At 32.9% G+C, this 20,226-nt stretch overlaps 2 protein-coding genes and 2 long non-coding RNA genes across 5 annotated transcripts; 3 read left to right on the top strand and 1 right to left on the bottom strand.

The window, feature by feature from the left end:
* On the top strand, window positions 1-1,246 carry LOC146913315 (uncharacterized). The gene is made up of 2 exons (XR_015013391.1): window positions 1-235; window positions 687-1,246. It is a non-coding gene; the product is annotated as an uncharacterized LOC146913315 (long non-coding RNA).
* A 3,048-nt stretch (window positions 1,247-4,294) lies between these two features.
* LOC146913316 (uncharacterized) lies at window positions 4,295-5,377 on the top strand. The gene is made up of 2 exons (XR_015015590.1): window positions 4,295-4,410; window positions 4,535-5,377. It is a non-coding gene; the product is annotated as an uncharacterized LOC146913316 (long non-coding RNA).
* A 767-nt stretch (window positions 5,378-6,144) lies between these two features.
* On the top strand, window positions 6,145-11,383 carry LOC146913317 (putative carboxylesterase 11). Its single transcript, XM_085716511.1, has 3 exons — window positions 6,145-6,852; window positions 7,777-8,173; window positions 10,367-11,383. Exons 1-3 carry the CDS (start codon window positions 6,435-6,437, stop codon window positions 10,902-10,904), a joined length of 1,353 nt encoding a protein of 450 aa, XP_085572637.1. The 5' UTR covers window positions 6,145-6,434; the 3' UTR covers window positions 10,905-11,383.
* Window positions 11,384-13,466: 2,083 nt separating this feature from the next.
* Window positions 13,467-19,591, bottom strand: LOC146913318 (serine/threonine protein phosphatase 2A 57 kDa regulatory subunit B' theta isoform-like). Of its 2 annotated transcripts, none has more exons than XM_085716509.1 (3): window positions 19,300-19,591; window positions 17,276-18,579; window positions 13,467-14,418 (listed from the first exon to the last, which is right to left on the bottom strand). In XM_085716509.1, exons 2-3 carry the CDS (start codon window positions 18,476-18,478, stop codon window positions 14,038-14,040), a joined length of 1,584 nt encoding a protein of 527 aa, XP_085572635.1. In that variant the 5' UTR covers window positions 18,479-18,579; window positions 19,300-19,591; the 3' UTR covers window positions 13,467-14,037. The 2 variants fall into 2 exon arrangements, with proteins under 2 accessions (XP_085572635.1, XP_085572636.1); XM_085716510.1 differs by lacking the exon at window positions 19,300-19,591 and adding an exon at window positions 19,201-19,282.
* Window positions 19,592-20,226: the final 635 nt, after the last annotated feature.

Genomic DNA, 20,226 nt, shown 5'->3' on the forward strand with positions numbered 1-20,226 from the left:
TTTTTAAGAGTTATAGGAAATAAATTTGTGTTGACCAATTTATTGTATGATATTAAAAAAATTATTTCATGGTATTAGAAGAGAGAACAAAGATTTATATATAAAATGAAAAGAACATGATGAATCTGGTATTTGTAAATCTCTAACAATCTTACTTTTTTTATGTGGAAAATAACAGCAAATGAAGATTGCCAATGGGAAAATGAGAAGAAAAAAAAAAGATGACTTGGATAATGTAAGTCAAGTAATTTTATTTAGTAGCAGAAACAACGTATTCTTGCATTTTTCGTGTAAGTTATTTTTCTACATTAAAACATAAAATTGATGAAAACTACTACCAACAAAAACAAAACAAAACTACTTTGCAAAGAAATTGTACAGAAATAAAAAACGATTTAAAAGAAAATAAATACAAACATAGTAAATAACTAAAATTTACTGATGAAATTATATTTCCAAAAGGAGAACCATTCTTATAAACCAAAATCAATATACATCTAGAACAAATAAAAATCAAATTGCTTCAGATCTAATATTAGCATTTGTTTTTACAAAACTCTAGATCTAATTAAAAAAAAAATAACCCAAAAATATATACATATTCTGAAGAAAAATAAAATAAAAGAAAAAAGAAACAGAAGCATATCTTTATACATCTCTAATTTTGTTGTTGCATGTATGAACAGGGTGGAGAAGAACAAGATCTCTTGTGGTTAGAGGCGCCATATCGTGAAAATAATAGACCCAAAAGAGAGTTAATATGATGAATGTTATAGATCTGGTATTAAACTTCATGGATGAGCTCTTAATCAATCAAAAATAGAGAATTTTGGATGGAGCTCAGGCTACAATTTCAATGTTTTGAAATACAAAAGATGGAAAGAAAATAACTGATGGAAAGAAAAAAGAAGAAATAAATCTGGTTTGACCATTTGGGTTGGTGGAGGCGGCCACAAAAGAGGTGGAGCGGCTAGGGTTGTTTGAGAGACCAGATGAGATCTGTGATTCTCTTTCTCTATAAGTGAAGAGAGAGAAAAAAATCAAATAATGAAGATTATGTTTGTTTTGCTGTTAAATAGGTGCAGTTAAAAAAAGAGAAGAAAAAATCAAAATAAAGGGGGAGACAGTGAGATGTGAGAGAAAAATAGGAGAATAATTTTTTTTTTTAGCAAAAAAGTAGGAGAATAATTAAAAACAAATAAATTTGTATGATATATCCTTTTTTTAATATATGATTTTTTTTTTTGTGTTGTGTTTGTGCATAAAAATTTGTGTCTGAGATTTTTTTTTTACAAAGTGGGTGTGAGTTGAACGTGTAGAATAGTGAGGGAGATATATATATACTTTTTTTTTTTGAGAGAAGGGAGATATATACACTTAAAAACAATATTATTTTTAAGATATATTAATTATATTATGTGTTTAATGGTAAATGATTAATGGTTCAATTTAGAATACCACCTCACTTCAATTCTACAATAATATTGAACTGTCAGCAAATAAAATGGAATATATTTTTTGATTGGTGCACTTAATTATGTATTTTTACCTAATCTAACACATAATTTATTTAGCTAAATATGCTCTTAAGAATTTAGATTGCATATGGGTCGAAGAAACTCCGCCTTGTATTTCTGCAGTCTTGGCATTTGATTTATTGCCAGACTTTCGATAATGAAATTGTTTTTCAACGTAAAAAAAAAAACATTGAAAAATGTTGATCCTTAATTAATTTATTAAAAAAATTTAATTACAATGTGTGTCGTCGATGCAAATACAAGGAAATAAACCATCTGTTTCACGGTAACATAATTAGAAAAAACTTTTTATGTAGAATATATATCATTACCCTTATAAAATATGCGTCGCTAAAAAATTAGATAAAAATAATTCCATATTACTAATGAAAAAAATACATATTATAAAAAAATTAATTCAAATGTACTTGATAAGTTGTCACCGATTAAACTAACTTTAATACACGAAACAAAGTTGTCATTTATAATAAATTGTTCCTAATAAAACTTTTATATTATTTATAATATCACTTCACTTAAATTCTACAATAATAAAGAACTTAATCAACTTAATGCACATGATAAATGATATTGAACCCTTATCAACTAAAATGCATGGGATAAGCGGACATTAATTGAAATTTCGTAGATAACTAAAATGCATGGGAGAAGTGAGGTTGACTAAAATTTCAGAAATTAACTCAAATGCACAAGATAAGTTGTCACTAACTAAACTAACTTTATACACGGTACAAGTTGTTATTTATAAAGAAAAAACAATTGTTCATAGTAAAACGTTTATATAGTATTTAGAAAATCGCCTCACTACAATTCTACAATGACATTGAGCCCTTATCAACTAAAATGTGTATGATAAGTGGGTATATACTAAAGTTTCAGAAATTACTAAAATGAACGAGAGAAGTTGGCATCAATTAAATAGAACTATTATACATGAGACAAGCTGTCATTTATAAAATGCACTAAAATGTTGACATTGATTAAGCTAAATTATCATGCACTTGAAAAGTTTTTAGTGATCCTATTTAAATGCACGGGTTAAGTTGTCACTGACTAAACTAATACTGATACACGGGACATGTTTTTTTTTTTTTTTGAAAATGATACACGGGACATGTTATCGTTGCTACAAAGTTTATAATAATTATAATACACGGGCCATGTTTTATCTACAAATTGTAGAATAATTTAAGGGTAAAATCAAGTGTAGAAGTAAAAAACTAGAAATTGTTATCTATAACTATAAAAAACACACAGAGATCAAGATTTGTGAATGATAAATATATAAAATACGGGACAAAGATTTGTGAATGATAAATATAAAAAATACAGAACCAAGATTGGAGGTTCAATGGATTTAGAGAGTAGTGATTTTTTTTTGTTACAATCGTGAGTATTTGAAGTTAGGTTTGTTATTTTTTGTTTTTTCTTTTAGTTTTGTCATGTGAAAGAAAGAAAACGTTTTTTCATTCTTAACCTATAGCAACGGGGTATTGGAACATCGGTTGCTAAATTTTATCTATAGCAACTCTTTTTTCTGCAGTTGCTAAAAGTGACCGTTGCTATATGGCAAATTTCTTGTAGTGCCAATTGCAACAAAAAAATTTGCTAAATCACTTCATCACTTCACTTACTCTTAAAGCTTATTAGGTCTTGCCATCACTTAGGCTGTGTTTGATAACATAAAAAAGCTAGCTTATAGCTTGTTGGAGTAGCTTATAAGCTTGTTTTGATAGAATGAGATGTGTTTGGTAAAAAACTTTTCTCATTAGCTTATAACGTTTTTTGAGAAGCTAATCCAAGTAGCTTTTTAGCTTATAGCCGGTAGCTTTTCACATTTTATTCCATTTTTAACCTTTAATTTTATTTTTTATTAAAAGAACTACCCGCTTAACTTCCCACGTAGTAGTGCTTAATAATTTTTACGGTTTGCCACTTTGCCTTTCTTTGGTTTCTATTTGATTTTTTTTTTGTTCCTGTTGGTTTCAATATTGTTCTAGATTTGATTTTTTTTATACGGTTTTTTTCTATTAAATTCATATCTAAATATTAGTTTATTCCATAAAAAAATATAGATATACATCACTATTTTTTTCTTTGAACATATTTACCAATATAAATCAAAAGAAATAATTTTCCATAAAAATATTTTGTAATAAATTAAAATTATTAAGATAAATTCTTAGTTAAAATATTTATGGGTAAAAAAAAGTTATAAGTTTTTATAAATTAAATTTATAATATATTAAACATATATGTACTTTTAAGTCATTTTATATTTATTAATAACTTCAAAAGCTAATTTTACCAAACACTTTAATTTAAATCAGCAAGCTTTTCAGCTATAAGCTTTCAGCTATCAGCCATCAGCTATAAGCTAGCTTTTCAGCTATCAGCTAGCTTATCAGCTATAAGCTAGCTTATAGCTTAATTTTACCAAACACACCCTTAACCTAATTTTTTCCCTCTAATTCTATTGCATTAGTTGCTAATCACTTTAACCCTAATATTTTTCCCTCATTTTCCATTCATTGTTTGAATTTCGAATTTTCAAGAAAGAGGGTTTTGGTACATTTTCCCTCACAGCCGAAACTTATTAATAATGGTCTGCTTCTTTTATCATTTTCAATGCATTCATTTGGCTGATATATTAGTGACCCTTGGTATACTCAATGGAGAATTAAACAGATACCAACACAGCCCACTCAATTATCTTTCCAACGCAGCCCACTAAACTGCAGTATATAAATGCCATGCATACTCTCAAAAAGTTCATATACTCATCTTGGAAATGCCAGTTCGTTTTTCTTTATGGCAGAACCTTTCCAATCCTTCTTTCACACTCTTCCCTCTCATATACTAGCAACCTAAGGTTAGTTGAATTGTATAAACTCTTTTTTTTTTTTATGCTTCTATATTTTTTATTTTGCATTTACAAATTATATTTCTTCACTTTTCTTATGTGTTTTCCACTGTGGCTATTCATATTCCTGAAGGAAGATGGCGCCATTTTTTATGTGCAGATTAAAGAGGAATAGTAGAAGAAAAAGAGATGGGATGAAGAATTAACCATCGTTGTTGTCACCATGCTTTTTCAATAGTTTTGTGCTGATATATATTATATCTCTTTGTTGAGAACATATGTAGAATTAGTGATGGCATTGGTTAAATGTACAGAAATAATGTCTTCTGTATTACTTTCCTTCATGGTAGGCACCTCAGAGATCTTGAGAATATTTTTAGGGGGAAGGCAGGGTTAAGTGTGATATAAGTTTAAAGAATTGTAAGCTAAATAAAACAATCCAAATATTGTTGTTAATTCTTCTTCTTTGCTCAATGTGTTTAGCATTTCATTGCAGGAAAACAATTTACATAGAATTCCTTAAGGTGCCTAAAGCAAATATAAAGGTATTCTATTTTGTTTGTGGATTGAGATAATGCAAAAGTTTCAGTTGTTTCTAAGCTTTACTGAAAGTTAAGGATATTTGAATTTTTTTCTCAACCTATAGAAAACTGGTGTTTTTGCCTGCTATTCAACCTATGGTGCTTTTGACACAAAAACAATACAACAAGAGGAATTGTGATTTTGAAGGCTAAAAATGTTTTTTTGGGTCCTTTGAGAATAATTGATTTTTGTTTTGAAGGTTTATTATTGTTATTTAGGCATGAGTGGTTTTCATGTAACATAGGTTTTTGGAATCAAGTAGTGACCAATTTGTATAATGTTGATTCTATTTGCACTTGCAATTTTTTGATTAAGTTTAGATGATTACAAGGAAGAGAACCAATTGTAATTTTGATATGTGAAGGATTGGAAATAGAATTTTAGATCCCTGTCATTGTTTAATTTTTATTTTTTAATATTCGTTTGTTTCAACTAAATGATTTCATGTCATCGCCTACTTCTTTATTATTTGAACTTAAATAGTGTAATGACTGCAATAATTATGTTGAAGAATGTATATCAATTGTTGGATATGTAGGGCATATTTAGTTTCATTTGATTTATTTCCTCACAGATTTAAAATTCAGGTGCAAAATTATGAAATAAAGAAACATTGAAATTATAAATGCAAGTATTTGTCATTTAAGCTAATTAAGATAGAAAGAGAATTAAGACCTACTCCCTCCGGTCACATTTATAAGCAAAAAACAACTTTTTAGGTACATCAAATAATTAATGTATCTAATCCATAAATGTGACCAGATACATTAATTATTCAATGTACCTAAAAAGTCATTTTTTGCTTATAAATGTGACCGGAGGGAGTATACATTTTGGTTCCATTTTTTATATATAAATTATCAAAGACATTCTATGATGTTTAGGCACGAACACGTCGACACCAATAATAATTTAAGAAGTATATGTGTTTCATAGAAAACACTAGAATTGTGTCATGTCGGTATTGGACACAATACATGTCTGACATCAGGACACACCTAATCTAAGAAGTGTTTGTGCTTCATAGAAAACACTTGAAGGATTTTTTAATTTATTTATTTTAGGATTTTTTTTTTTACCATTACTTATTCTTATATATTATAGTCAAAATGATCCGTGCGTCGCACGGGTCGAAAGTCTAGTCTTGACAGAAAAAAAAACACAGTATATACTTTTATTTAAAACTTTTAAAATTATTTTTTATTTAAAATAAATAAAAAATCAATACCTTTCTCTTTCTCTTGTTTTCCTTCCTCCATCTTCCCACCTCTCCAACACCACCACCATTGAAACAACACCACCTTCAAAAAAAAAAAAATCAAACCAATTAACAACCAAATAATACCACCTAATTACCCAATCAAAACACACATTAACCTCATAATCTCACCTTAATCATAATGAAACCATTAATATTATCATAACATAATAATTTTCCACATTTCTTCAAAATGCCAACGGTAGCGGTAAAACTCTACAGCGTATTCTTCAAATTCCTCTTAAAACACCGACTCCAAACCCGTATCCAAACCCCACCCGACCCATCAAACTCATTCGGCATCACTACCCGACCCGACGAATCTCTTTCGTCGCCAAATCCGTCTTTTACAGACGGTGTTGCGACGAAAGACATTCACATTGATTCTTTCACGTCTCTTTCCGTTAGAATCTTTCTTCCGGATACCGCTTTAAGGGATCCGGAAAAGAAGAAAGGATCTGGAAAGAGACGGGAGAAGATTTTGTCGCTGTCTTCGTTGTCACAGCCGCCGCAGAGGAGAAATAGTTATGATCCTTCTTCACCGGATTTTCCGGTGAAGGAGGATGTTAGAAGGAAGAGTGTTAGCGGTGATTCGGATAATCTGAATTCAGGTAAAATTTGTTTATAATGTTGAAAATTGTGTTAAGGAATGTTAATTTTATTATAGAAAGAGTTTAATTACTATTAGAGTGTAAAATTGTTAAATTATTTTATAGATATATTCAATGATGTCTGATCACATCAATTAATGAATATGATTATCTACGTGTTTTCATATGAATTTAATTAGTATGTAGGTTGTCATATTCATTAATTGACGCGACAACACATTATTAGATGCATGTCTATAAATAATTGTGCACTTACAGTGTATACTAATAAAACTCAATTGTCGCATCTGTTAATATAATTGAATATGCATATTCATTAATTGACGTGACGATATATTATTGGATGCTTATTGAAGAAGCGTTGGGTTTGTTATCGGCTCTTCACTGGGTTCATGAATTGAGGTTAGGACCAATAGATTTTGAACTTGACTCAAAGAAGATAGCCGGCAGCTTTGCCTCTAATAAGCAAGATTATATGGAATATTGTGCTATTATTAATGAATGTAAATCCGTATTTAGTCGGTATTATGAAAACTCTAGTGTTGAGTTTGTGCAGAGACAATCAAATGAGGTTGCCCATAAGTTAGCAAAGGCGGCCATATTGTCAGCTAGTTTTGAGCTCCTAGTTGAGCCACTTGATTGTATTGAACACACTTTGATTAGTGAAATGATATAAGATCCCTTCTTTCAAAAAAAAAAAAAAAAAAAACATTATTGGATGCGTGTTCAATAACCTTATACAGTCAATGGAGAGTAACGAAACTTTTTTCATATTCATTAGTTGACGTGAAAACAGATCCTTGAATTTATGTGTACGATTGTATGCTCATAATGTATATTAATTAAATTGTTATAGACTTTACATGGAATAGTGTGTTAGTGGTGATTTGGAGAATTTGAATTGTTTGGATAATTTGAATACAGGTGGTGGATATGGAGGATATTTACCATCAATGGTAGAGGATGATCGGAGGAAGAAAAAGCTTCCGGTGATGGTGCAGTTTCATGGAGGTGGATGGGTGAGTGGGAGTAATGAAACGGTGGCGAATGATTTTTTTTGTAGGAGGATAGCGAAATTGTGTGATGTGGTGGTGGTGGCGGTTGGTTACAGGTTGGCTCCGGAGAGTAGGTATCCAGCAGCGTTTGAGGATGGATTTAAGGTTTTGAGTTGGTTGGCGAAACAAGCAAATTTGGCGGAGTGTAGTAAGTCGAATTTGGGGGTTAAGAAAACGGGGGATGGTGGGAGGAGACATATTGTTGATTCTTTTGGTGCTTCTTCTTTGGTTGAACCTTGGTTGGCTGCTCATGGAAATCTATCAAGGTTGTTACACTTTCCACATTGTTGTTTTTGTTGCTGTTAATCAATGCCTTTGTGAATGAATTGTGCTGTGTTTAATTTAGGGCTTGTTTGGATTGACGTTATATGAGCTAATCTGTTGGCTTAAGCACTTGTGAGACTCTATAGAAGAGCTTATGAAAACAATGTATGACATCTTTTTAAGTTGTTTTCAGCTTATTTCCATAAGCGTATGATAGCTTGTGAAAACAACGTAGTTGATATGAAATTAGTCTGACTTTATTTCATCTTTTGTTGTAGAAATAGTTTTACATAAACACATATATAATAAGTGTTTTACGTTATAAGAGCTTGTTTTAGTTGTTTATCCAAACATGGCTCTATTGTAGATTGATTTGTTTTTATATATAATAACTAGTTCAATTGATAACTGAGGGAATTGGAAGAGTTCCAAGTTCTGACTAGGGGGTTTAGGGTTCAAATTCTGAAAACTAATGTAACCACGAATTTACTAATTGTGATTGCTTTGAATTTCATATGATCAATTGAACTGAAAGCTTTGGTTGGTACTAGTAATTGTTATTTGGCTTTCGTTGTGTTATATAAGTGTATGTAGAGATTAGATTATGTACAGTAAGATGAGAAATTGGTCACGTGATCTAAAGTTAGGGAGGGAGTAATGGCTTGTGCAGTGTTGTAGGATCTTTTTGAATTTAGCGAAACAAGTTTGAATTGGGATTTTCAAGTTCGTATCAATTGCAACGAACTTGTCAAAACTAGATCAATTGGTAACAGATGGACACTATCGAAACTACTAATCTACCGGTAACTAACATTGTGCCATTCAAAATGATTATCCTAGCAATGACACACCGTTGTTAATTGCGGAAAATAGTGGTTTGTTCAAAATCTACAAAGTACTGCTATAGTCACTATTTGACTAAACTTAGTGCTAAATCGCGTATCAAGGAACAATATTGGTTTGTTAAAACTCAGCTACGCAATAGCTCCGCTACTCAACGACTGTTGTTAAAACTCAGCTACGCAATAGCTCCGCTACTCAACGACTGTTGTGATATGATCAATATGTGGCTTTCATCGTGTGACTGAAATGTATTTAGAGATTAGAGTATGTAGACTAAGATGGTCATGGGATCGTGAGTTAGGGAGGGGGTAACGACCACTGTGCATCGCAGAGCAGTAGTAGGGTTTCTGAATTATTATTTTGATATTACGGTTTTTGAATTGAAGGACAACACAACTTTGAATTGGGATTTTCTAGCTGATATCAATTGCATTGAACTAGGGAGTGACTTAGTCTGGCATGGTAAACAACTAGGATTCTGTCCAGAGATTTATTCTTGAACATTGTTTTATTTACACATTTGATTGACCAAATATCTATACCAAATTTGGTCACATCTCATTGCATCTTCATGTATCTGAAAAACTGATCAGGTTCAGTCACATATTTGGTATAGGATTTTCTGTTGTTGAAGTCACAAGTGAGAGAATTATGTAGAGAAGTATGGTGTTCTCATTGCATCTTATGCATGATGAAATTATCACTACTTATTATGTAGAGAAGTATGGTGTTCTAATTGATTTGGATCTCAAAATTAATCATGGTTTGTTGCCTTTGTCCCTTCCTGCACTATTGGATATGGAAATTAGATTGTGTTGATGATAAGAAAAAGGACTTGTGGACCTAAGGGGCTTAAACAATAGTTTATGTGAACTTTTTCCTTGGACTTGGTCATTATTGCCTTTCTTCCGATTATAGTTCATTTTTAAATAATTCATTTCCTTTTATATTCCACCTGTGTATTGTTTTTTTCCCCTCTATGTATATTTAGTAGCATCTCAGTCATCCCTTTGGAACTTTTGTCAATTTTTGAATTTTATGGGTAAAAGACTTATTTGATTAGTATGGGAACAACCATTCGAAAAGTACATGAATGTTTAATCCAATTGATGGATACAGGGTTAGTTTTTATAACACTATGCCTCTTCAAAACAGGTTTCGTTTGATTGGCAAAAAAAGGCCTGCATTGACAGCATTAGTTTAAGGCTGGCACTTTTGTAGATAAGCTTTTCGGATTGCATGTTCGCTTAAGTTATTTCTTGTCATAGTTTCTTTTCGATGATAGTGTGTTGGAGTTACGCATTGCACTCTTTCATGGCCTAACACTATTTTTTTCTTTGATATTGAATCAGGTGTGTTCTTCTTGGTGTGAGTTGTGGTGCAAATATTGCAAACTATGTAGCTCGAAAAGCTGTAGAAACAGGAAAACTTCTAGACCCTGTCAAGGTGGTGGCACAGATCCTGATGTATCCGTTTTTTGTCGGAAGTGTGCCCACACATTCGGAAATAAAGTTAGCAAACTCTTATTTTTATGACAAGGCTATGTGTATGCTGGCATGGAAACTATTCCTACCCGAGGACCAATTTAGCCTAGACCATCCAGCTGCCAATCCCCTAGTCCCAGGCCACGGTCCACCTTTAAAGCGGATGCCTCCAACATTAACAGTGGTAGCGGAACATGACTGGATGAGAGACCGTGCCATAGCTTACTCAGAAGAGCTTAGAAAGGTAAATGTCGATGCACCTGTTCTTGAGTATAAAGACGCAGTCCATGAATTTGCAACACTTGACGTACTTCTCAGAAGTACTCAGGCTCAGGTTTGTGCTGAGGACATCGCCATCTGGGTCAAAAAGTATATTTCACTTCGAGGTCATGAATTCTCATATTGAATATGATAAACAAGATTATTGCAATGATCATTGAGAAAATTGTTTCCCCATTGTTGAGATTAGCTTCAGGTTGCCCTTCTTCCTCCGACACACCAGATTATAACGATGATCTGCGAGGAAAACTTTTCTCTTCAGGTTGCTCTTCCGCTGCCAATTAACTTGTGGATATGTGATATATTACTTGATTTGTTTTGATACTAGAAAAGGCCCTCTGCCGGCAATTGACCGGTTCAATTCAAGATACAGTTATTTGAAAGTGGTAGTAGTCGAACCTGTGAGACGGATGCATCTCATCAGCGCCACGTTTGGTAACCCCTGCTCCATTTTTTCCTGTGTATTATGTAATATTTCTCATGAAAAATACATAATATCTTGTTCATTATTCTTTTATTCCATTATTACTATATGTGCCTTAGACGAGTTCTTTGTTTCTCATTGTTACAATATGTGCCATAGACGAGTTCTTTGTTTCTCGATAAGATTCAGATTTTAGATTAAAAAATAATAATTGGTCATAAGATACCATTTAGTGACTATCTATGATGATGATATGAGGTTTCTTTAATAATATTTAACCAAAAGTTAAGGCCAATGTTTTGCATAGTTTGCTTTGTTGGGAACAATGTTTGTCTCCATTACAAACAAATGTTTCATTATCTTATTTTTCATTGTTGTGTCTTATGTACATTCATTATATAAATGCAATGTTCTTCACATGATTGTCAACACACTGATTCCCTCCCCTTTGATTTATAGGGGAGGGGGAACCATGTAGAGGTTTGTATATAGATAGAGAACCTCTCATGAAGCATAGAGATTTGAGATCAAAACAATCTTCATAAACCAAGTCAATTCAATATGGCTTGTTGGTCTCAATATTGGAAGCACTTTGAGGGAATGAGAGCCACTCGGACGCAGTTTGCATTGTCAGATAGAGTGATAGATGGATTTGTTCTCAGCTGTTACGCAATCATGATACTGTCAATCTAAACCGTTGGATTAAGATTAAAATTCTCACGTTCTGACTTTGTATTCTGAATTTGATTTACTAAAGTTGTACTCTGATCTTGATCAGATAGTCCAGATTACGTGACTGCGTCAAATGAGTGATTTCATAATTGGGAAATCTTTATCTTGATTTCGTATTTGCATCGGTGGCATCTCTGTTGATTTTCCGGTAAACCTGAGTTTTTAAACTATGGTTCTGGAAAGTTATTATGTTACTTTCAAAATGTTTGTTGATAAAAAGGTTGTTGTAAAAAGTTATGTTACTTTAAAGCTATAGCAATGTTCCGATGCAACTAATAAAGAGAAATATGACTTGTTTGATAATAGTAATAAAATGTGGTGTGATTTAATATTTGTTTTATTTTTTTACCCCGAAAAAGCTTATACCACAGTGATAATATTAAAGTAAATAAAAAATGGTATTCATTTTTAAATTTTAGTAAAATAAGATTATGATACCGAGAAGCCTTTGGAAAGTTTTACTTTCTTAACTTTTTTTTCTCACAAGAACAGTAGAAGTGATTTTTATTTCACTAAAAGTGGCTCATAATTTCAATAGAGATAATATCAGCAATACAAATTAGTATGACTATAAATATGGTGTCGAGGCGAAAAATTGTAATCTTATAAAGCTAATACATTTGCTTGTCGTCTAACATTAACTAGAGAATCAAAATAGCAAATGACATATCTGAGTCCCTCATTCTAACTGGTGTCGAGTCCATGAAAAATACCAAGTAATTCTGTATGGAGAATGTTACTCACACCAATATGACCATGATAGCCAATGATGCAATCACCATCACCAGATCTCAAAAGCCCGTCAAACCCGGCAATTCCAGGATCTCCAATGATGCTTCCGTCAACATTTAGAATTGTAGCATCTTCTCAAGACTCGTACCAAGAAACGCTGTTAATGTTTCGACTAAGGTTTTCATTTGTAAAACAAGCTGAAATGACATTACCAAGGACAACCGTAGCCGAAATGAGTTTATAAAGATGGAAACTCTCCTTAGCTATACACATAGAATTTCTAGCTCTCTAAGAGACTACTGTGATCACCCAAAGTTCCAGCTTTCAGGAACTCAAATATCATTCTGAAGGAAAAAATTTGTATCCACAATATGATGTGATGATTACAAATATTTGCCCTAGTAAATTATGGTCTATTAATGTGTTTTTTTGTCGTTTGAACAAGATATAAGTGCTTGTTGATTACTTTTACTTACACATTTTATGTGATTATCGTAGGTACATGTATTAAAGTCGATCTCATTAATCTTTCAATTGTGTTTATCTCTCTCATACATAAATGGACAATAAATAGAGCAAACCGAAACTCCATTTGTAGTGTATCCAGAGTCGTGGCACAATGATACGCACGCGATCAAGTGAGAGGAGCCTGTCATTCACCGCATATATTCACCGCAAAACTGAAACTCAAGGCGCAAAAACATTTCAACCAAATATTTATATCTTTTTGAGACTAAGAAAAAAGGAAAAGGTAAAAAAAAAAAAATATCCATTAATTCTTGTCACAAATAACACAGGTACTAAATAAATTGCTTTCAAAATATATATAAAACAACCACAATCCATTACAAGATAACCCCTAATTATCAACTTTCCTTAAACAACCAACTCAATTACACATGAAACCCAAAATTAACACTACAAATTGGAAAAACAAAATGGAACATGTTTCCATCAAAGTTAAGTATGAAAGCGAATTAAACGTGTAACTCAAGCCATTTTGTGATTCTTGGTAGAATCAATCTCTATGAAACACCGACACTGACATGTTGACACCGGCAATAACTTGAGAATATAATAATTGAATGTAAGCACATGTGTCGTGTAGTGTCAGTGCTACATAGATCAAACTTCAAAGGCCAGCTACAGAAAGTGAATTCCAAAATAAACAGTGTGGCTTGAGACATTCAAGTCCCATGCAATTCAATATATACATTCCATGCTTGTAAAACAAAGTTGGAGCTATTTTGTACCCTAAATTTGGCCTCGAGAGTTTTTCATCTGGTCAAGGGAACCAACGAAAAACAGCATATTATCACCCTTAGAACAGCTCTGATGTTTTTCCACCCTGCAACGCCAAAAAATTCAAGGATCAATCCAATTGAGGCCTACTTGCCACCTTACCAGAAGTTGAATGAGCTCTTGGAGAAACCAAAACCGGTTCGTTGATTGCAACTTTCATGCCTCCCATTTCTTCCAAGCGCTTCCACCTGGCTTCATGTTTTGACTTCATATCATTCGCTTGCGCTTCATCTTCTCTGAATTTGGTCATGCACTCCTCATAGAATGCAGGATCCGTGTCCGAGAAGATCTTGCTGACATTTATTGTCAAGCTTCGGACGGCTTGGTTCCAGTGGCTCTGTGCATTTTGCTCCAAAGCAGGTAAGACTATAGGAAGTATAATTTTGTAGTTCTGTTTGATCAAGTTCTCAATATGATCATTATTCCATAAGAACAAAGCCCTCTCCGCTACCTGCAAATTCAGACACAGTTAAATCATTTGATAGATTACAAGAATAAAGTTATGGTAAAAGTATCCACCATCCAGAATAATGCATCATAGCTTTCAAATAAATAAATGAAAAAAAATAATTCCTAAATTTTCAAGGAAGACATGTACAGTACACTAGCAAGATAACTTTCAAGGAAGACATGTTTTCATATTCTACATGGTTTCATTTATTTTCAAGGAAGACGTGTATAGAAACTAATGAAAACAAAAAAACAAATATTGTTTTCTGTACCGGGATGGACTACGGGATAATAAAAAGGCCATCGTGTGACATTCAACTCAGATTCATGATGAGTACATGAAGAGACGGCTTTGGAGCCCAAAAGCCAAGTCATGCGTTTAATCGCAGACAAAGCCCGTCAGGCTCAAATTTAACCCCAGTCTCTACGGAAAGAGCTCTGAGGTTCAACTTCCACTTATCATGTAAAGACTCAACACTAACCAGATAAGGAGATGTCAACAAAATGCAAGTTAAAGGGGAATTTGAACCTAATGTGGACATGTGACATGTCATCAAAACCAATCAGAATATGCCACTTAAGGACATCCTTCAGATCACATAACTACTATAAAGAGGGGGTAACCTCCTACCCCCCATCCACGTATACTCACTCTTAAACCTTACTTTGGAATCGAAATATCTTGAAAGTACATTGCATGTCATTATAGGGGAAGCATTGTAGCGGAAATTCAGGATTCAACAAGCTAGGAAGGATTCATTGCCAATAAGGTGGCAAATGGCAATGATTGTGTTTCTAGGCAGAAACACTATCCCTATTTGATGTAAAAAATATATATATTTGAAAGAAAAAACTGTGAAAACAAAATTTTTTGCAAATCAAATAGACCCTATGATGGACGATGAGAGTGAAAATGTAGGACTTGGATCACACACGGTGCAGTGGCTGCAGGGCCATTGCACTTTATTCTATTCGTAAAGAAAACTTATATTTTTTGTCGCATATTTTTTCTTAAAAATCCTGATAATATTTTAAACTGATATAGCAGAAGCACAAAATCATAGGAAACGATCACAAGTGCATGTTTTTAATTCGAACACTAACAAAATTTTAAAATTGCTGGTCATTTCCAAAACATGATTTCTCCACTGTATTATTTTCCCAATGGAATAATTAACTTCTTCCTTTGCAACACATGAACCTTTAGTCTCTAATTTGGCACTACTAGATATTGGATGAGAAGTTGAGAACATACACAAGAAGTTCATGAGTTGAAAACGAAAGCTGGTGAAATGCAACTTCAGGAGGACTGTATTACAAGATGACATCACAGAATGCATAGCAGGAAGCTCCAGCAGCCGGATATGCACTAAACACAGTGGTTACATTCCAATAAATGTATTGAAGAGAGACTATGATTATAAAATTAAAACCATAGTCATGAGTTGTTCACCTGGGTGAGGTTTTGAAAGTAATCGCACCCTTATTTTATTCTACATTAATCCTATTGTATAATTTTACAAAACTTTACATTATTTTCAAATGACTATTACAGCTTTTATGAATTTGAAGATCCACTGAAGGCACATACAGTCAATGATCCAAGTGGAACAATTATGGCAATCATATCCTCAAAATTAATGCATGCTTAAACATTGAGGATGTTTGAATACATTGACGAAAGCTTATATTGAAAAAAGTAAAAGATGGAGAGGACTCTCTTTATCATTGAGTCGGTATTATAAAACAGAGACTATAGCGGCACTATAGCGTAAAGAAATTTGAATAAATCACTATTGTTCCGAGATACGCTATTCAGTACAAAGTGATGTCAAATAGCAGCTATAGTGGCTCTATAACACTGAAGCATAGCGGAATTTGAACAACCTGCTATTTTTCGAAATCTGTGATTGACAAATGACAACATCCCCATGTGGAGAAAGAAAGTCCTATAGCAGTTTATCCGAATGGCCACACATGGCATCATTTGTACAATAAACCGTCAAAAGCAATGACAGATCATAAACGCCAAAACCAATGTTCATGCACTCTTAAAATCTACCAGAAAAGCAGAAAGAGAGTCCTATAAAAGGCCACAAAAATTGGAAACAGCATAACAAAAGAATATCATTCTCAACATTATCTTCCATCAATTTTCAACCATAAATTTCATAGAATTAAAATCGAAGGCCATGTTACGAATAGAGAGCGAGAGGAAGCATAAACACAAACAAACTATAAAAATATCTTTCACAAATTGATCACTTTATGACATTATGACTTATGTTATCCAATGAGGCCTATGTCTCATATCTTATGAGACAACAAAAAAAGGTATTAATTCAATATGGATAATGATTACTGCATCGAATGTCTACCACCCTAAGGAAAAATAAGGAACCAGTGTTGTCAAGTAGAAGATATAGCAGCATTGTAGTCATATAGCATAGCAGATTTTAATAGACCGCTATTGAACAGTGATACAAAATTTAGTACTTAGTGTTGTCAAATAGCAGCTATGGCAACACTATAGCACTGTAGCATAGAGGAAATTGAACAAGCCTCCATTTTCTGCGACCCGCGATTGACAACAGTGCCAGGCACCTATGAAGCACGAACACGGACACCGGACACCGGACACGACACGGACACTGACACGCCGACACAGATAATAATGAGAAAATGACATAATTCAGTGTAATCATAGGTGTTGTGTCGGTGTCAGACACCGACGCGTGTCCGTGCTTCATAGAGCACAAAATACAAACTTCCCATTTCTTTTTTACGAGGGATTGAGAAAGTATCACAGAAAAAATATAGAATGTGAAAGTTGATGAAAACTACTAGATTTACCAAACCTGAAAATGTGAACTGCTCAAGCAACGTCTTATTTGGCGAAACAAGAGCACCATGCATTTCTGAAACTCTGCAGGTTGAGTTGCTTCCAAGACTTCTTCCAGCTCCCCTAAGAACATAACCTCTTTCGAACTATTTGTTATCGGCCAGTATTTCAATAATCCGCGGATAATCGTATCAGCAAGCTTGCAGTCTTTTTCTACAAACTGTGTGATGCAATAAGATAACTGCTGGTGATACATTGGTATGCATTTCGGTTTATGAAGAGGAATAAGTGCTCGCACGAGAAACAGCTTGTGCTCTTCTTTCAGTGGAAGAGCAAATCCGTTGATTATACTTCCCAAAATTTCTAAGAGTTCTGCAATACCATTGTGTTTCTCAGTTTCAAAAATGAAACGGTAGAATATATTGTTGATTGCTTTTCTGATGAACGGTCGATGCACCATAAATTTGCCGTATATTCGATGAAGAACTGTCTTCAAGTAATCCCTCTCTCTAGGATCCTCTGAATCAAAAAGGTCTAACAATCTGAGAACAAATGAATGATCAACATATCTTTTCGCTAACTTTGCATCGGTCTCAGGTGATGTGACAAACCTAAGAAGAAGTTCATACACAATTTGCAAATAAGGCCATGCAGGGTCCATTGAAGGCTCTTCTTCATCCATATCAAAGGCTTCAAGAATCTTGTTCTCGCGAGGTGGAGTAGTCAATGTCCGGAACAAATTTATCGACACGGTTTTCACGATTTCTTGCATCATAACATCAGTAAACTTGCCATTAGCTGAGGAAACATAATCCACAAGCTCTACAAGGGTTTGCCGCTTAATCTCCTTTTCTTTAATGTTCTTCGATGGGTCAGTGTAGTCAAATAAAACACAGCACATTTGCAACTTTCTTATAAACAAATTTGGCTTCTCCGAATTCGGAACGTCGCGAAAACTCGGCAAAGCTTCATAAGAAGCTGACAAAGGGCCGTTCAGATTCAATTTTGAATTCATTGCTTGTACAAGCATGTCACCTCCAATACTCGAATTAGAATCAACGCCTGAAATCGATGAAGCAGTTGAATTTCCATAACTGCTTCTTACACTGTTTGAAGCAGATGAAGAAGAAGTTGATGTTCCTCCTCCTCCTCCTCCTTCATTATTTTCTGCCGATTTCGATCCCTTCTTAGGTATCCTATTTAATATCTGCTTGAGCATAACTCAAATTTCTTCAACAAAAAATTTCACCAATCACTTTAAAACACACTCCTTGGTCCTTATTGATGCTACTTCAAATAAAGCAAAGCAACAACCTCAATCTGCAAGACAAGCAAACAAATGCACAAACTGAACCCCTTATACAGAACAAATGAAAATAATAACATCTCTTCAAATTCACTTCTATCATAAGACTCTATGAAGCACGGACACAAAGACCAATACCAAACACGACATGGTCACTGACACACGGTCACTCTGACACGCCAACACAAACACAACTTTGAGACAATGGCATAATTCAATGTAATCACATGTGTCAGTGCCGTGTCGGACTGACATGTCGGACACCGGAACACGCCTTCAATCAGAAGTGTCGTGCTACATAGATAAGACTACATGATTTTTACTTAATTTTAACAATATAACATTCAAATTGAGAGAAACCCCGTGATTCTGTGAAAAATTCCTTAGCAACATTCATAGCACTTTCTTTATGACAAATCTAAAACACAAGCTCAAAAAACACAAATTCAGCATAATACTAAACATTCTTAATAAAACAAATAAAACCACAATTCTAAACACTCTTTTTTCACCAAACACTCTTAACAAAATAAACATTCTTAAACAAAACAAACAATAAATTCACACTTAAACAGAGAAACAAAAAATATCAAAATTTTAAATTAAATAAAATTAAAAAAATGATTGAAAACTACCCTTAATTGATACCAACTAACAAATTTCAAAAATTGTGTGACCCAGAAACTTTGACTTTATATTTCACTAGAGTGAGCAAAAGGGTCAAAGAAAGTTACCTTCTTTTCCTTATTCATATTGCTTCTTGATTACGATTTTTCACCAGAAAATCCAAAAAAATAATAATAATAATAATAATAATGGATCAGAAAAAAACAGGATCTGGGTCTGATCCAGAAAGACACCAAGGTTAAAATTTAACCTTAAAAAGTATTGAGGGACAACGAAATACGATGAGGAAATGGAACAACCTTAAAAAAATCGAATTTATCTGAAGAAAAAATAAATGGTTGCAGAGAAAAGAAAAAGCGAAAGGGAAAAGATTGAATTTTTATATAAATATTTTGAGTTGGAAAGAAAAAAGAATTTTTGAGAATGAAGGAAAGAAGGTCTTGGAGGAGAGAGAAAATAAAGATAGGTGGAAAAAATTGCATTTTTTTAAATATGTTTTTGATCTATGAATATTCAGATTTTAGTTTTTTTTTTTTTTTAAGGAATTCAGATTTTAGTTTTTAATCTTTATAAAAAATATTGCATTTTTTAGTTTTTAGTTTTTGACTTTCGTATCATTATTATATAAATGTACAATTTTTTGTCTAGAGACTAAAAACAAAATTTTAGATATTTATAGAGATAAAAAATATATTTAATATTTTATATATATATAATTTGTACTTTTTGGGCTGCATAAAAATATTAGTATTATTTTTCAAAAAAAAAAACTATGGTTTACAAAACAGTGTAATGATTGTGTAGTTCATCCATGTTTTTATTTTTAGGTGAAGTTGTATTTTTTTTTTTTTTTTTTAGGAAAAAGTTGTAGTTGTTGTTTTGGGTTTGTTTGGAAAAAAATATGAAAAAAGTTTAAATGAATTATGATGTAGAGGGTCATCAAGGTTAAAACAGACTTTATTTATGAAAAAAGTTTAAATGAATTATGATGTAGAGGGTCATCAAGGTTAAAATAGACTTTATTTATATATCAT

Source organism: Medicago sativa, chromosome 6 (assembly GCF_051527215.1).
Source record: "Medicago sativa cultivar Bolivia chromosome 6, Bolivia_mono, whole genome shotgun sequence".
Lineage (NCBI taxonomy): Eukaryota > Viridiplantae > Streptophyta > Magnoliopsida > Fabales > Fabaceae > Medicago > Medicago sativa.